General features: G+C 49.2%; 5 protein-coding genes across 11 annotated transcripts; 1 reads left to right on the top strand and 4 right to left on the bottom strand.

The window, feature by feature from the left end:
• Positions 1 to 43: 43 nt before the first annotated feature.
• hmg20a (high mobility group 20A) lies at positions 44 to 4587 on the bottom strand. 6 transcript variants are annotated; one of them, XM_058068874.1, is made up of 8 exons: positions 4349 to 4585; positions 3101 to 3165; positions 2679 to 3021; positions 2311 to 2348; positions 2141 to 2213; positions 1856 to 2071; positions 1033 to 1165; positions 44 to 797 (listed from the first exon to the last, which is right to left on the bottom strand). In XM_058068874.1, the coding sequence occupies exons 2-8, from the start codon at positions 3161 to 3163 to the stop codon at positions 794 to 796; spliced, it is 870 nt and encodes a 289-aa protein (XP_057924857.1). In that variant the 5' UTR covers positions 3164 to 3165; positions 4349 to 4585; the 3' UTR covers positions 44 to 793. The 6 variants fall into 6 exon arrangements, with proteins under 6 accessions (XP_057924857.1, XP_057924854.1, XP_057924855.1 ...); XM_058068871.1 differs by having other exon boundaries at positions 2141 to 2216; positions 3101 to 3230; positions 4349 to 4580; XM_058068872.1 differs by having other exon boundaries at positions 2141 to 2216; positions 3101 to 3189; positions 4349 to 4580.
• A 144-nt stretch (positions 4588 to 4731) lies between these two features.
• LOC131126394 (uncharacterized) lies at positions 4732 to 8589 on the bottom strand. 2 transcript variants are annotated; one of them, XM_058068867.1, is made up of 5 exons: positions 8246 to 8589; positions 8156 to 8182; positions 7338 to 8087; positions 6051 to 6077; positions 4732 to 5968 (listed from the first exon to the last, which is right to left on the bottom strand). In XM_058068867.1, exons 1-5 carry the CDS (start codon positions 8347 to 8349, stop codon positions 5842 to 5844), a joined length of 1035 nt encoding a protein of 344 aa, XP_057924850.1. In that variant the 5' UTR covers positions 8350 to 8589; the 3' UTR covers positions 4732 to 5841. The 2 variants fall into 2 exon arrangements, with proteins under 2 accessions (XP_057924850.1, XP_057924851.1); XM_058068868.1 differs by lacking the exon at positions 8156 to 8182 and having other exon boundaries at positions 4837 to 5968.
• Positions 8590 to 9609: 1020 nt separating this feature from the next.
• On the bottom strand, positions 9610 to 11952 carry atp6v1f (ATPase H+ transporting V1 subunit F). Its single transcript, XM_058069235.1, has 2 exons — positions 11075 to 11952; positions 9610 to 9992 (listed from the first exon to the last, which is right to left on the bottom strand). Exons 1-2 carry the CDS (start codon positions 11230 to 11232, stop codon positions 9791 to 9793), a joined length of 360 nt encoding a protein of 119 aa, XP_057925218.1. The 5' UTR covers positions 11233 to 11952; the 3' UTR covers positions 9610 to 9790.
• On the top strand, positions 11169 to 12233 carry lamtor4 (late endosomal/lysosomal adaptor, MAPK and MTOR activator 4). Its single transcript, XM_058069236.1, has 5 exons — positions 11169 to 11393; positions 11525 to 11625; positions 11702 to 11785; positions 11865 to 11982; positions 12062 to 12233. Exons 2-5 carry the CDS (start codon positions 11623 to 11625, stop codon positions 12157 to 12159), a joined length of 303 nt encoding a protein of 100 aa, XP_057925219.1. The 5' UTR covers positions 11169 to 11393; positions 11525 to 11622; the 3' UTR covers positions 12160 to 12233.
• Positions 12234 to 12275: 42 nt separating this feature from the next.
• On the bottom strand, positions 12276 to 13739 carry LOC131126562 (ADP-ribosylation factor 5). Its single transcript, XM_058069234.1, has 6 exons — positions 13525 to 13739; positions 13264 to 13344; positions 13079 to 13188; positions 12945 to 13016; positions 12741 to 12866; positions 12276 to 12655 (listed from the first exon to the last, which is right to left on the bottom strand). Exons 1-6 carry the CDS (start codon positions 13589 to 13591, stop codon positions 12569 to 12571), a joined length of 543 nt encoding a protein of 180 aa, XP_057925217.1. The 5' UTR covers positions 13592 to 13739; the 3' UTR covers positions 12276 to 12568.
• Positions 13740 to 13745: the final 6 nt, after the last annotated feature.

Here is a 13745-nt window from a genome sequence, read left to right as displayed (position 1 = left end):
GTACAGGAAGATGAGCAGGAGTGACGTAAAGGAAGAAGATATCTTGTGCTCATGTAGACTTTATTGAAAAAGGAGATGGATGATACCAATTATTGTTTCCTGTGCATGCAGCTAGATCAGGGGTCGGCAACCTTTACTATGAAAAGAGCCATTTCACCCACTTGCCCACTAAAGAAAAATAGCCTGGAGCCGCAAAACGTTGTATGTTTAAAACAACATTGGAGGGGAAAAAAAAGACGAGTTGGAGTACTCTTGCTAGTACTGGAGATAAACTTTTGTTTTTAAATGAGCTCTAATTTATTTTTTAGAATCGTCAAATAACTCATTAATAATAATTAATAACTCAAATAACTCAAAGTATTACTCATTTCCCTTCATGTTAACCTGTCAGAGAGAACTGGATAGCATCCTGTCTGCTCATTCAGTCACCAGTCAGAACTCAGTCAGGATGCATTCATGGTCTCACACAAAGTTGGATTTTTGTAAACTCATAACAAAGACGTGCATTTTCACCACACGGGTGCTAAAAAATATTCAAGCATTGCAAAGGGAGCCGCAACAAAGAGGCTGGAGAGCCACATGCGGCTCTGGAGCCGCGGGTTGCTGACCCCTGAGCTAGATCAATAAGGTACTACGTATGAAAAAGAAATAAATAACCAAGGAGCTACATCATCATCATCATCACCACCACCACCACCACCTTTGCAGGTACTGAAAGTGTTTTCGAGGGAGGGCGGCAGTGACGGCTGAGGGCTGGCGTGCTTCTCTCCTTCTCTGATGGGACCCGCCCCGATTATCTGACAGAGGACAAGAGGTGATGGGAAGTCATTTGACATTGATCTGCTAATACCTCCGCCAAGGCAGGATGCCATGTATTTCTTGTCTGGATACTTGGTGTACTCGCTTTTTATTCCAGATTACCGCTACCTGTTGCTATCATTATGCCTTTTCCAGAGATGACTTTCTTCCGCCTTCCCATGGAGTACAACAGTCTTACATGACGGGATATAGCGCCACCTGGCTGTGCATTACCTGTCCAAGCGGTTGACCAGGTCTCTCACAGTGTTGATGAGGTTCTCGTGTTCTTGTGGGCTGCTGACTATGATGCTGTGCAGCTTCTTCATGTAGGCGTCGATGCTGTCCAGCGTGGCCATCTCTCCACTTCCTGGGCCACAAACGTAGAGAGTATGCCCACCATTATATACGTGTACCATGTGTACTTGCATACGTGTAGACGTGACGGTACCTACATATGTGTAGACGTGACGGTACCTACATACAGTATGTGTACTTACATGTGTGTAGATGCGACGGTACCTATATATGTGTACTTCCATACGTGTAGATGTGACGGTACTTACACGTGTACTTCCATACCTGTAGATGTGACGGTACCTACATATGCGTACTTCCATACGTGTGGATGTGACAGTACTTACACGTGTACTTCCATACGTGTGGATGTGACGGTACCTACATATGCGTACTTCCATACGTGTAGATGTGACGGTACCTACATATGCGTACTTCCATATGTGTGGATGTGACGGTACTTACACGTGTACTTCCATACGTGTGGATGTGACGGTACCTACATATGCGTACTTCCATACGTGTGGATGTGACGGTACCTACATATGCGTACTTCCATACGTGTGGATGTGACGGTACCTACATATGCGTACTTCCATACGTGTAGATGTGACGGTACCTACATATGCGTACTTCCATACGTGTGGATGTGACGGTACCTACATATGCGTACTTCCATACGTGTGGATGTGACGGTACCTACATATGCGTACTTCCATACGTGTGGATGTGATGACGGAAGCAGGCGAGTGCGGCTGTTCACCTGGCAGAGGCACGGAGGAGAAGCTGGCGGCGAGTGCCTGACGTAGGGTGTCCAGGTGCTGGTGGAGGAGGCCGTTACGTCCCCTCTCTTGCATCACGTCGCCCTCCAGCCGCTCCACGGCGCCACGCATGCTCTCCACATGCTTCTGGAGAGCAGCGTTGCGCTCCTCGTACTCCATGTTGGTCTTGCGCAACTGTCGCATCTCGGCCTCGCGAGCTGTGGAGGAAGAGGAGGAAGAGGGCGTTTGTTGCGAGCAGGATTGTGTTATGTGAATGAGCTGCTGACCTTTGCTGTGGTTGAGGAACTCCTCTGTGAAGATGGGAATGTCAAAGACGCTTCTGTCCTTCCCCTCCGCATCCTTCTGGTGATGCAAGCAACACACAAGAGAGACAACATTTATCTCCGACATGCTGACGGCACCTCGGAAGGAGTAGGACAGGAGGAGGCGCTCCCACCTCATGGAGAACCTCACTGGCCGCCTGGCTGCCAACATCTGCCCAGGAAGGAGAGAAGAAAAGAGGACAGCAGATGATGTCAAACATTGTTGAATGTGAGGCGCCCGTGCGTGTGACGATATGGTGCGTGTGACGATATGGTGCGTGTGACGATATGGTGCGTGTGACGATATGGTGCGTGTGAAGATATGGTGCGTGTGAAGATATGGTGCGTGTGAAGATATGGTGCGTGTGACGATATGGTGCGTGTGACGATATGGTGCGTGTGAAGATATGGTGCGTGTGACGATATGGTGCGTGTGAAGATATGGTGCGTGTGACGATATGGTGCGTGTGAAGAATGCACACGTTGGAAGTCGGGAGTTCACCTCCTCTGTGCCGCTTCCCCTTCTGCTTGTCCTGGACCTTCCTGGTGAAGTGTTTGTAGGCCTCCGTCTTCTGGTACTTCTCCAGCTCCCTCATGTAGCGCTCCTTGTCGCGCTCCGCCTCGTCCAGGTATTGCTGCTTCTCCTCCGGGGGCAGCTTGCTCCACTCGTTGCCCAGCATCCTGGTGATCTCCGGGAAGGGCACGTCGGGACGCTCGGCCCGCAGCTGCTCCCGCCGGTCGTTCATGAAGCGGACGTAGCCCGTCAGTGGCGCCTTGGGGGCGTTCCGGTCCTTCATGGGCTTCTTCCGCTTCCGCCCCTTGGTCCAGCTGCTACGCCTCGTCTTCTGAGATGCAAAAATGACAAAGATCTCAGGCGCCTGAATGAAGACAAAAGGCTGAGCAAGACTGCGACACGTTTGGTACCTCTTCTCCATTTCTCTGGCTGCTGTTGTCCGTGTTGGCCGCGGGCGACTGCTGCTCCTCCATGCCTTCTGGACAACAGGACACGCATACTTCACCCCAATACTTGGTAAAGACAAGCCATGGAAGATGGCTGGACATAAACCAAAACACTGCCGACTAAACACCAACTTTTCACGCCAAACATCCTGGAGGACATTTCTGCCACAAACATGTCGGTTTCCTTCCCAGCTTCTTCTTAAACAATATACGCCTTCGGTGTCTACCTTTATCTTCCATTTTTATATTTCATCTTATATTCCTTTATACTTGATTCTATGTATTTCTTTCCAACAGTGGAGACGCCAGTGTCCCTGAGGGAATTCCAAAGGGATTCATAAAAGTATTCTGTCTGTCTTGTATTCCAGACAACGAAAATACGAGGACGCATGTTCTCCCCGTGCATGGGTGGCTTTTCTCCGGGGACTCCGGTTTCCTCCCCCATTCCAAAAACACGCTAGGTTCATTGGCCACTCCGCTTGGGAGCCAAAATCCGACTCTCGAAAAAGAGCCGAAATGTTCCTGACTTTGAATTTGCCGCTTTGTGATGATACACCGCCCTCTACTGGACGGGAACCCGCATTGCACTCCAACAGCAACGCCAAAGACATTTTGTCCTGGATGATTGACGTCACTTTGTAAGTCTTGTCAGACCACCGACTTTGTAATGAAGAAAGACACGTCCAGGTAGACAAAGTCAACATTGTATACGCACTTGCATGGAAACACTACCTCTCCAAAGGCAAAGGTCGCTACGCTATTAGACTGGCTGTTCAAGGTGAAGTTTGAAGGCGCGGACATATGACAAACACACTACTATTGTTCTTACTACCAGATATTATTTCCACTGACAGAAACCAGTACAAGTAGAATGATCTTGTTGGTGACGTCACTGATGACGTTACGTTTCGGTTACATTAGCCAACACCAAAATGTAAAATGATCACGTCAGGACAACAAATACTTATTTTATGCATCGTTTGCAATATTAAACAAGAGCCTGAATGGCAAGAGCTTAAATGAAAGTTAAAACGAGAATCAACGGTGGTATTTTTGGCAATTAGCTGGCGAGCTAGCCAGCTGTGCTGCAGACGTTAGCCCGTGTTAGCGAGCAGCACGGCCGGTATGAGCGATCCAACGTGTGCCCAACGGGACAGAGTTTGACATTAAGGAGGATAAAGACGTCACATAAACAACACAAGTCAAACCAACCTTTGGGAATGTGAACCGTTCCTGACGGCGAGGGAATGTTCCTCTATCAAAACAATACAGCGAGCCTCCGTCTAGAGCTGTGCATGTAGATCGGCTCAGTGCAGTTTTCTATGCAAGGTGGACGCCGGCCTTTTGACGCCTTAGAGTGTCATTCCTGCCTCGTTTTGGTTTCTAATGTTCTAAACAGCTTAACTCATGAGGATTATACAGCATTACTTTATAAAAGCCAGACAGATATGCACCATAGGTCAGGCTCTGCTCTAGTTGGTGACTTTCTAGATGGTTCTTCTTCGTGTCGGAAACTGACTAAATAACACTTGGGCCGTTGCTACCACCTAGTGGCCTTTTCTATACTGCAAATATATACAACTACTTTACTCATAGCGCTATTATTCATTTAATGACATACATATGTAATATTATAGTATTACAAATACAAAAGTAAAAAAATGGTACTGACGTTCTTATTTGTGTCAACTAAACACTATAACCAATAACACACACACACACACAACATAAGTATGTATAACATAATACACTACACACAGCCTATAGTGTGTATAAAAATCACGTGATAGAAGTTGTGTTATTGTGCTGTCATTGAATGAAGACTTTCCAGACCAGCTAGCGCATCTTTAGCTTAGTGTCAGCTGCTTTAGCTTAGCATCAGCAGCTTTAGCTTAGCGTCAGCTGCTTTAGCTTAGCATCAACTGCTTTAGATTTACATCTGCTAGCATCATCTGCTTTAGATTAGCATCAGCCGTTTAGCTTGGCGTCAACCACTTTAGATTAGTGTCAACTGATTTAGCTCTAGCTTAGCATCAGCAGCGTTACATTATTGTCAGCTGTTTTAGATTAGCATCAGCTCCTTTAGCTTAGTCAGCTGCTTTAGCTTAGCATCAACAGCTTTATCTTAGCGTCAGCTGCTTTAAATTATCATCAACTGCTTTAGATTTGCATCTGCTAACATCAGCTGCTTTAGATTAGTGATCAGCAGCTTTAGCTTAGCATCAGCAGCTTTAGCTTAGCATCAGCAGCTTTAGCTTAGCGTCAGCAGCTTTAGATTAGCATCAACTGCTTTAGATTTGCATCTGCTAACATCAGCTGCTTTAGATTAGTGATCAGCAGCTTTAGCTTAGCATCAGCAGCTTTAGCTTAGCGTCAGCAGCTTTAGATTAGCATCAGCTGCTTTAGCTTTGCGTGAGCTGCTTTAGCTTAGTGTGAGCTGCATTAGCTTAGCATCAGCTGCTTTATCTTGGCGTGAGCTGCTTTAGCTTTAGCTTCGCATCAGCTGCTTTGGTGTCAGATGCTTTAGCTTAGCATCAACTAGCTAAAAAGCTTCAAACTCCACAAACACAACCACTCACTACACATGCACAAGAATGAAGGTCAATAAATAGCGATGCTGGAGGAGTCCCTGAGCATCGCCATGGCAACACTACTTGGAACGAGCCAGCCTGCGGTGATGATGAAGATGAGCTGGAAGCATGCTATCATTTACGCCCAAAGCCGTCTGCGCTGACTGTGGATTGGCCAGCCTTCTCGTCACCATGTTGTAGGGCGGAGCCAAGGTTCGATGTGGCGCAGGTGGACAGTGGACAGTCCTTCATGGTGGATAAGCTAGGGGAGGGGGGTTGGTTAGCAGCAGGCGAGACATCTTGAATAACAAATGCTGTGTGATCTGAAAGGTGGAAGGTCATACCTTACACCCGTTGGAAGATGACGGGCGCTAAAAGACAAACAGGAAGCTAAAGTTAGGAAAAAAGCGGTAAAAAGACAATAACCCCCCAATCCGTGGAAAGCCCCCGACTGACTGCTGACCTTAACACCTTCGACACCGGGTGTGGCCCCTGACCCCCTCCTCTTCCCTTTCCTCTGCCCCCCTCCCTGCACTGAAGATCTGACTAAGCAGTGTCAGAGACAAAAGACCAAAAAGGCTCCAGTACCCGATGGTGTGTGCCCCTCCTGCCTGAGATTCTGCTGACCAACTGACCCCCATCTTTACTCAGATGGTCAATAGAAGTGCCCCGACCTCAAACACTCCACCATCATTCCAGTCCACAAGGAAGCCCTCCATCTCAGGATGAAATGACTACAGACCTGTGGCTCCGATATCTGTGCTCACCAAACCCTTTGAGGGACTGGTGTTGAGCCAACTGCAGAACATCACAGGCCCCTGCTGGACCACCTGCAGTGTGCCTACAGGGCAAACAGGTCGTGGATGATGCAGTCAGGATGGGACTGCACGACATCTTGCATCACATCGACTTCCTGTTTGTAAACTTGAGCGCGGCGTTCAACATCATCATCCCGGAGATCCTCCACCTGAAGCTCTCCCAGCTCACCGTGCCAGCCTCCACCTGTCACCTGATCACCCGCTTCCTGACTGACAGGAGCCAGCGTGTGAGGCTGCACCCGGACCACCTGGGGGTGGGTTCTCTCTCCACTGCTCTTCTCCCTCTTCACCGATGACTGCACCTCAGGGGACCCTTCCGTGAAACTCCTGACGACTTACAGACGACACGACAGTCATCGCTCTCATCCGGGATGGCGAGGAGTCTGCATACAGACGGGAGGTGGACCAGCTGGTCCTCTGGTGTGGTCACAACTATCTGGACCTGAATCCGCTCAAGACAAGATGACAGCGGACGTCAGGAGAGACCCCCCTCACTATCCTCGACAGCACAGTGTCTCATGTGGATACCTTCAGGTTTCTGGGAACCACAATGTGAAGTGGTCTTCTCACATAGACACCACGTAGTCCAGAATGTCATGAATGTAAATACAGATCATGTCCTGGTTTATTCATCACACAGCCATTTACTTGAATTGGACTGTCATGATATTACTATCATTTTTAAACATCGGGGGAGCAGTCTCAGGAAGGACATCCAGACTCTGAACTCTAACCTGTCTGCCGGTGGAAGAAACCTCCTGTAACACAAACAGGAAACACATCACAACAAACACACAGTTGGTTTTTACTCACATGAAGTCCGATGCAGACGTCTCCTTGGCTGTAAACAAGGTGTGGTTGGATGCCAGGGTGGAGGTGAGGTTGGACGTAATGAAGGTGTGGTTGGATGCCAGGGTGGAGGTGAGGTTGGACGTAATGAAGGCGTGGTTGGATGCCAGGGTGGAGGTGAGGTTGGACGTAATGAAGGTGTGGTTGGATGCAAGGGTGGAGGTGAGGTTGGACGTAATGAAGGTGTGGTTGGATGCCAGGGTGGAGGTGAGGTTGGACGTAATGAAGGTGTGGTTGGATGCAAGGGTGGAGGTGAGGTTGGACGTAATGAAGGTGTGGTTGGATGCCAGGGTGGAGGTGAGGTTGGACGTAATGAAGGTGTGGTTGGATGCAAGGGTGGAGGTGAGGTTGGACGTAATGAAGGTGTGGTTGGATGCAAGGGTGGAGGTGAGGTTGGACGTAATGAAGGTGTGGTTGGATGCCAGGGTGGAGGTGAGGTTGGACGTAATGAAGGTGTGGTTGGATGCAAGGGTGGAGGTGAGGTTGGACGTAATGAAGGTGTGGTTGGATGCCAGGGTGGAGGTGAGGTTGGACGTAATGAAGGTGTGGTTGGATGCAAGGGTGGAGGTGAGGTTGGACGTAATGAAGGTGTGGTTGGATGCAAGGGTGGAGGTGAGGTTGGACGTAATGAAGGTGTGGTTGGATGCAAGGGTGGAGGTGAGGTTTTGGGTGTAGTTGGTTGAATGGTGTGAGGTGTTGTTGGAGGCAAGAATGCTGTAGAAGAAAATGAAAGTAAAAAGTCAAATGGGAATGACAGAGTTAGCATGTTAGCATAAACTCACTTTGTCATGTTGCCCTTCACGGCACACCTAAACACAAAGTACATCATGTCTCATACGTGTCTCATACGTGTCTCATACGTGACATCTCACCCAGGCTGAGCAGGCGGTCTGCAAGATGGCCGAGCCGAAACGCACATGATGACGATGATGGACACGTGGAGCGTCTTCATGGCTGGACGAGCACGAGTGGACATGTTGGCTTGCTGGGCGTCCGTCTTTTATAGCACAGCGTCCAAGGTCACAAGCTCACGTGGTGCTCAGGCTTTCTGTCAGAAGGTCTTGTTGTCCTGGCGTCAACATTTGCTCTCTCGGTTTATGGGAACAACGTGCGTCCTGCTTTGTTGACACAACCTTCCAGCAGCCTTCTATTGTGTGTGTAAAAAACACTCCAAACCCGTTTAGCTATGTCAAATGAATCATTCTCCTTAACTCTAAGAGCTGACAAGTTTTGGATTTTTAAACTTCAGTTGATGAGTTGTGTTCACCAGTGATGGGAATAACGGCCTTTAAATTAACCACGTTAGTAACGCCGTTACTTTTTTCAGTAAAGGGTAATCTAACTAATTACTCTGTCAGCATAACGCCGTTACCATTTTCGACACCGTTACCGAAGCCGCCTAAAAACTAACCTGCAGCGCAGTGACAGTTGCAGAGTGACGGGTGGGGGGGGGGTAACCACATAAGCATGAGGATTGGCTAAGGTTTAGTAAGATTGCGTCTTCAGCCAATCAGAGAACTTGGGTGGGCGGGTGTTTGGAGCACATCCAAAGTGCCAGGAGTAGATCCAGCGTAGAGATGGCGAGTGAGGAGGACTCTAGTGAGAAGACAGCGTTTGCCAAAGGGAAGTACAGACACTACTTTAACCTCGTTGAGGTCAAAGGTGGAGTAACTCAGTTACTTTTTTGGAGAAGTAACTAGTAATATAACTAATTTTTACTTTTATTTTTAATTTTAATTTTTTCAAGTAACGTGCCCAACACTGGCGTTGACTCATCTAGAATGTGCACGTGACCATTTCAAACACAAGGGGACTACTTTCCATTGCGTATGGATATGTTGCGCTACCTGATCCATCATCACTGACACCACGTGTATCACGTCCGGCTAGCTCATTGGCTAATGCTTGGGACTGATAGCAGAGAAGCAGCTTGAATACCCAGCGATATTTAGCCCCGACTTTTTACTCAGTATATATTTTTTCACAATTTCAAGGCTACGGGTGAAGTTATTTGCCTGTTGAATTGATTAAAGTTGTTTGTGATGCGTTTGGAGTGAGCTTAGTGAAACGTCAGCATAAATTAGCAACAATGGCTAGCTAGGCGCGTGTTCCCATGCTTATGCTTCCGTATCAGCTGGCTCCGCCCCCTGAGTGCTAAGGCAGAGCAGTGCCGGAACAAGAACATGGCGGCTCAAGCGCTGCCATGACGACACGTCACTGAGGCTTTGAAAGAAGAGCGGAAGATGGCGGTGGGGACATTTATCCGACTTTATCGCTTAAATCACATCAAAGTACACAAACTGTCACACGACAACTTTTCACTTCCTGGAAAGCCAACAAGACGACGATCACGTGGGGAAGTGGGGAAATGGAGACAGACATCACTTGGATACCATTAGCAGGTGCATTTATCTCATTTATCGAAAGTCGTCGGCGGAGAACATGCCCTTGGCCCGCCGCAGAATGGAGTCCTTGGAGGCGTCGTACGGATGCTCTTTAGACGGGATCTCCAGCACGGCCGGGATGGACTGCATGTGGGCGTCGATGGCGTGACGGATCATTTCGGCAATGAACTGATTGATGAGGATGATGCCGATGTCGTTCCGAGCCAGGAAGCTCCTGGGAAGAAGACACACCGATCATCTACGAGCATCTACCATCACGTTGCAAGACCTTGTGATGGAAAATGTTATATTTCACAGGTATAACATAGGTTACACATTGTGTGAATTACTTTACGGCCTTTTGTAGAGCCTCAACATTTGCATCCGAGCACATCCTGCTGTCCCTTCAAAGATGGTGGCACAGCAGGAGGCTATCTGTAACCTGGGGTTAGGGACAGTGTCGGGGCAGTGTCAGAGGAGGTCATTCTTTGATCAAAGCTTTACCTTCATGGGACAAGGGGACATCAGGATGTCCCACCAAATGGCTGACCCTAGGAGGTTGTCTCGCATGGGTGTGACAAACCGTGCCAGAAGAATGGGTGTGAAGGCTAACCCCCATACATGAGGATGGCATCGGGGGAGTGACAAGAATGTCTCTTTTCTATTGTAATGTAATTTATTTGCATGCTATGGAGCATAAAAGTTCCCGCCAAGAGGCCACTCTTGGCCAGACACCTACAGACCGCCACGCATACTGTGTGTTGTCTGACCCCTTTGTTTTGCAAAGGTAATAAAAACTGCCAGAGCTATGTATTTATTTCAGGCATTCTCTATCCTACTTAGGATGATAGAAATTTTTTCCACAACAACCTCAACCAAATAAGAGCTAGACGACGCGGTGGTAAATTCATCTCGCGGGTCCAGGTTGCCCAGAATGCTGTTCGTACGCATGCGCCAGTCTCCGAGGGGACGCCACCATCGCCATTGTTTGCACCACCATCAAGACGAATTGAAATAAATGGTGTTTTTACAGTGAGACACATTGAAAGCTAGGTTAGCCGTTTCACGTTGTCTATCAGCATGTAGCCTCCAGCCGCGGGTCACATGACCTGTTTAGCCCCCGATATCGGCGAGGAGGAACACGGCGTTTGTCATAAATTAGCGCTCGAATATGAACACTGAACTATTCCGTCTAAGTTCACTCAAGCGTAGTGGGCGTTCACCACGAACACCGCATTATGCAATAGGATGTGTGTGCCTGCGGATGGTGGAGATAAACATGCATGATATTGTGGTAAATGACGTAGATGGACTCACTTGAAGGTCTCCTCGATTTCCGTGATGCTCGTGTCCTTCTCCACCACCAGGAAATTGGGCTTTCGGTTCTTGTTGAGTTCGCCGATCCCACCGAGTAAGAATCCGGTGCATGTGTCTTCGTCGCCGATAACAGCGATCAATTTCCCGCGGCCGGCCATGACAAAATGAGACGAGACTTTTTCAAATTCACGGAGGAAATTTGCTCGCTAGCTTGAAATTGCAGATCATGTGACGGTCAGCTGACCAGCACTTCCTGTGAGCTCGCGCCCCCTGCTGCTGGGAAGCCGCCCGATAAAAAGCAGAGCCGCTTTAGTCGCCGGTAAGCCTTGGATTCGGTAGAAATTGTTATAAGGAGCGGTGCTATCACAAACATTGATCCGGTCTACTCCAATATTGGTCAAGTGTGTGATCAAAATCGCCACGTCAGACAAATTGTCCTTTTCCCCACAGCCTTGAAGCGCTCACAGTCACGTGAAAGCACGCGTACACAAGCCGGAAGTGATGGCTGCCCGCGACCAAGCGTAAACAGGACGGAGAAGAAAGCAAAGATGGTGAGTTGGCGGGGCTCGGGGGCTTTTTGTTAAACCTGGTTTTATCTCCTAGTTGAACAAGCTCGTGTGCTTCTAGACCACGGCGGCCCTGACTGCGGGTCTGGAACGGATTCCGGACCAGCTCGGGTATCTGGTGATCAGCGAGGACGGGGTTCTGGCCGTGAGTGAGCCACACGTACTTCCATCTTGGCGGAGTCACGAGTGTTGCTGGTGACGACGCAGGACGTTGTGTGTTCAAGTCTTCAGGTGAGCTGGAAAACGACGAGCACACGGCGGGTGTGCTGATGCAGATGGTCCGCACCGCCAGTCGCTTCCGGTTGTCGGGATCCACTGACGTGCCCTTCAAACGCATGTCAGGTAAAACACACACACACGTCTCAGACACACACACACACACACACACTTACTAACGTGTTGTCGCCCCCCCCCCCCCCAGTGGTTCTGGATGATTTTGTTTACGCAGTGACGGTTTCCGGTCAGAAGGTTTTTGTGGTGAAGCGTCAGAACAACCCACAGGAAGCAATCAGTGTGTAGGGACGGCAACCGGAAGTGTGGTGTGTCACGTGCAACTGAAGCTTCATGTTTGAATAAAATGTTTCAACTTTTCATTGTTGGTCTGCTTGGTGATGATGATGATGATGATGATACATGTTGCTTTACTGAAGAAAAACACTTTTATTGCATCACATTGATCAATGACCACCTGGCATAAGCCCCGCCCCTTACCCAGAACATCACTCACAGATTTAGGAGTAAAAACATGCGTAATAACATAATAATAATAAAAGAGGATAATGGGAGTCCGTGACGCCGCCTCCAGCTGACACCTTTATAATTTAAAAGAAAAAACTCCTGTGAAAGTCCTGTGAAAAGCTCCGCCCCCGGCGTGGTGACATCACGCCGACGTCCAACCCGGTGCATTCCTGGTCCCGTGTCTGGCGGTCTAGTGTTTGGCCAGCTCGTTGGACAGCCAGTCCAGGCCCTCGTACAGACCCGTCCCCTGGGTGGCGCAGGTGGGCTGCATGTGCCACTGAGCGTGTGGCAGACGGGAGGAGTTAAGACTTGCGAGCCTTCACCAGAGTGATGATGATGATGATGATGATGATGATACGTACGGTCCGGCTGCGCAGGTTGTTCAGGCCCAGTTTTTCTGTGAGTTGGCTGACGTCCAGAGCGTTGGGAAGATCCTGTTTGTTGGCAAACACCAGCAGCACGGCATCCTTCAGCTCGTCCTCCTGGATCTGGAGACGCAATCACATGACCCATGACATGGCTCCTCTGGTGATACCTTTTAGACTTCCCCAATGCAGGCGTCAGACCATCTTGGAAAGCTCATCCGCCGACTCGGCCACACGCTCCCTGTCGTTGCTGTCCACCACAAAGATCAGACCCTGCGGGTGAACACTTCCTGTTCTTATTCTTGCTAGACTCACGTGACCTGTGTGTACGTTACCTGCGTGTTCTGGAAGTAATGTCTCCACAGGGGTCGGATCTTGTCCTGACCGCCCACATCCCAGACGGTGAAGCAGATGTTCTTGTACTCCACCGTCTCCACGTTGAACCCTTCACACGAGGATTCAGAGTGTCAAAGCTACACATGTTAAAAGACCGGATACGGTCACGTCCGTTCGCCCATACCGATGGTTGGGATGGTGGTGACTATCTCCCCCAGCTTCAGTTTGTACAAAATGGTAGTTTTGCCGGCTGCGTCCAGGCCCACTGTCGCACAAGAAGCAGATAATCAACGTGTTCGTCCACAGACAACACAATCATCTTTCTGACAGTTAGCACAGGGCAGCTAGCCGCGTTAGCCGCGTTAGCCGCGTTAGCCGCGTTCGCCACCGCTCACACAGCAAAGTTAGCTCAGCAGCTAGCTGCTCGGCGTATCCTCGCACTCACCCATCAGTATCCGCATCTGCTTCTTGCCAAACAGCTTCGCAAACAACACCGACATCGTCAGACCCATTTTGACAAAAGTGTCCCGGATGAGGCCCGCGAGAGGAAAACAAGTGATTCCGGAAGATGAGCGGAGATCGGCAGCAGAATTGGCGCAGCTCGCTCGGTGCCACGTCCAGGCCAACGCGGAATAAATGACGTCACGGAGCTTTGGGACGACCCGC

This window comes from Doryrhamphus excisus, chromosome 3 (genome assembly GCF_030265055.1).
Source record: "Doryrhamphus excisus isolate RoL2022-K1 chromosome 3, RoL_Dexc_1.0, whole genome shotgun sequence".
In the NCBI taxonomy this organism is placed as follows: domain Eukaryota; kingdom Metazoa; phylum Chordata; class Actinopteri; order Syngnathiformes; family Syngnathidae; genus Doryrhamphus; species Doryrhamphus excisus.
The sequence above is the reverse complement of the archived record's forward strand: the minus strand, read 5'-3'. Positions and strand labels throughout refer to the sequence as shown.

What these genes read in the sequence shown, in the direction of transcription:
- hmg20a (XM_058068873.1), bottom strand. Translation starts at nt 3,163, where the DNA reads ATGGAGGAGCAGCAGTCGCCCGCGGCCAACACGGACAACAGCAGCCAG. An exon ending in GCCAGAGAAATGGAGAAGAG is followed by an intron (nt 3,022 to 3,100) that starts GTACCAAACGTG and finishes TTTGCATCTCAG; the next exon opens with AAGACGAGGCGTAGCAGCTG. An exon ending in CCAGTGAGGTTCTCCATGAG is followed by an intron (nt 2,217 to 2,310) that starts GTGGGAGCGCCT and finishes TTGCATCACCAG; the next exon opens with AAGGATGCGGAGGGGAAGGA.
- LOC131126394 (XM_058068867.1), bottom strand. Translation starts at nt 8,349, where the DNA reads ATGTCCACTCGTGCTCGTCCAGCCATGAAGACGCTCCACGTGTCCATC. An exon ending in GTGAAGGGCAACATGACAAA is followed by an intron (nt 8,088 to 8,155) that starts GTGAGTTTATGC and finishes TTTCTTCTACAG; the next exon opens with CATTCTTGCCTCCAACAACA. An exon ending in CATCTTCCAACGGGTGTAAG is followed by an intron (nt 5,969 to 6,050) that starts GTATGACCTTCC and finishes CCCCTCCCCTAG; the next exon opens with CTTATCCACCATGAAGGACT.
- atp6v1f (XM_058069235.1), bottom strand. Translation starts at nt 11,232, where the DNA reads ATGGCCGGCCGCGGGAAATTGATCGCTGTTATCGGCGACGAAGACACA. An exon ending in GAAATCGAGGAGACCTTCAA is followed by an intron (nt 9,993 to 11,074) that starts GTGAGTCCATCT and finishes TCTTCTTCCCAG; the next exon opens with GAGCTTCCTGGCTCGGAACG.
- lamtor4 (XM_058069236.1), top strand. An exon ending in GCGAGGACGGGGTTCTGGCC is followed by an intron (nt 11,786 to 11,864) that starts GTGAGTGAGCCA and finishes TGTGTGTTCAAG; the next exon opens with TCTTCAGGTGAGCTGGAAAA. An exon ending in GCCCTTCAAACGCATGTCAG is followed by an intron (nt 11,983 to 12,061) that starts GTAAAACACACA and finishes CCCCCCCCCCAG; the next exon opens with TGGTTCTGGATGATTTTGTT.
- LOC131126562 (XM_058069234.1), bottom strand. Translation starts at nt 13,591, where the DNA reads ATGGGTCTGACGATGTCGGTGTTGTTTGCGAAGCTGTTTGGCAAGAAG. An exon ending in GCAGATGCGGATACTGATGG is followed by an intron (nt 13,345 to 13,524) that starts GTGAGTGCGAGG and finishes CTTGTGCGACAG; the next exon opens with TGGGCCTGGACGCAGCCGGC. An exon ending in ATTACTTCCAGAACACGCAG is followed by an intron (nt 13,017 to 13,078) that starts GTAACGTACACA and finishes GTTCACCCGCAG; the next exon opens with GGTCTGATCTTTGTGGTGGA.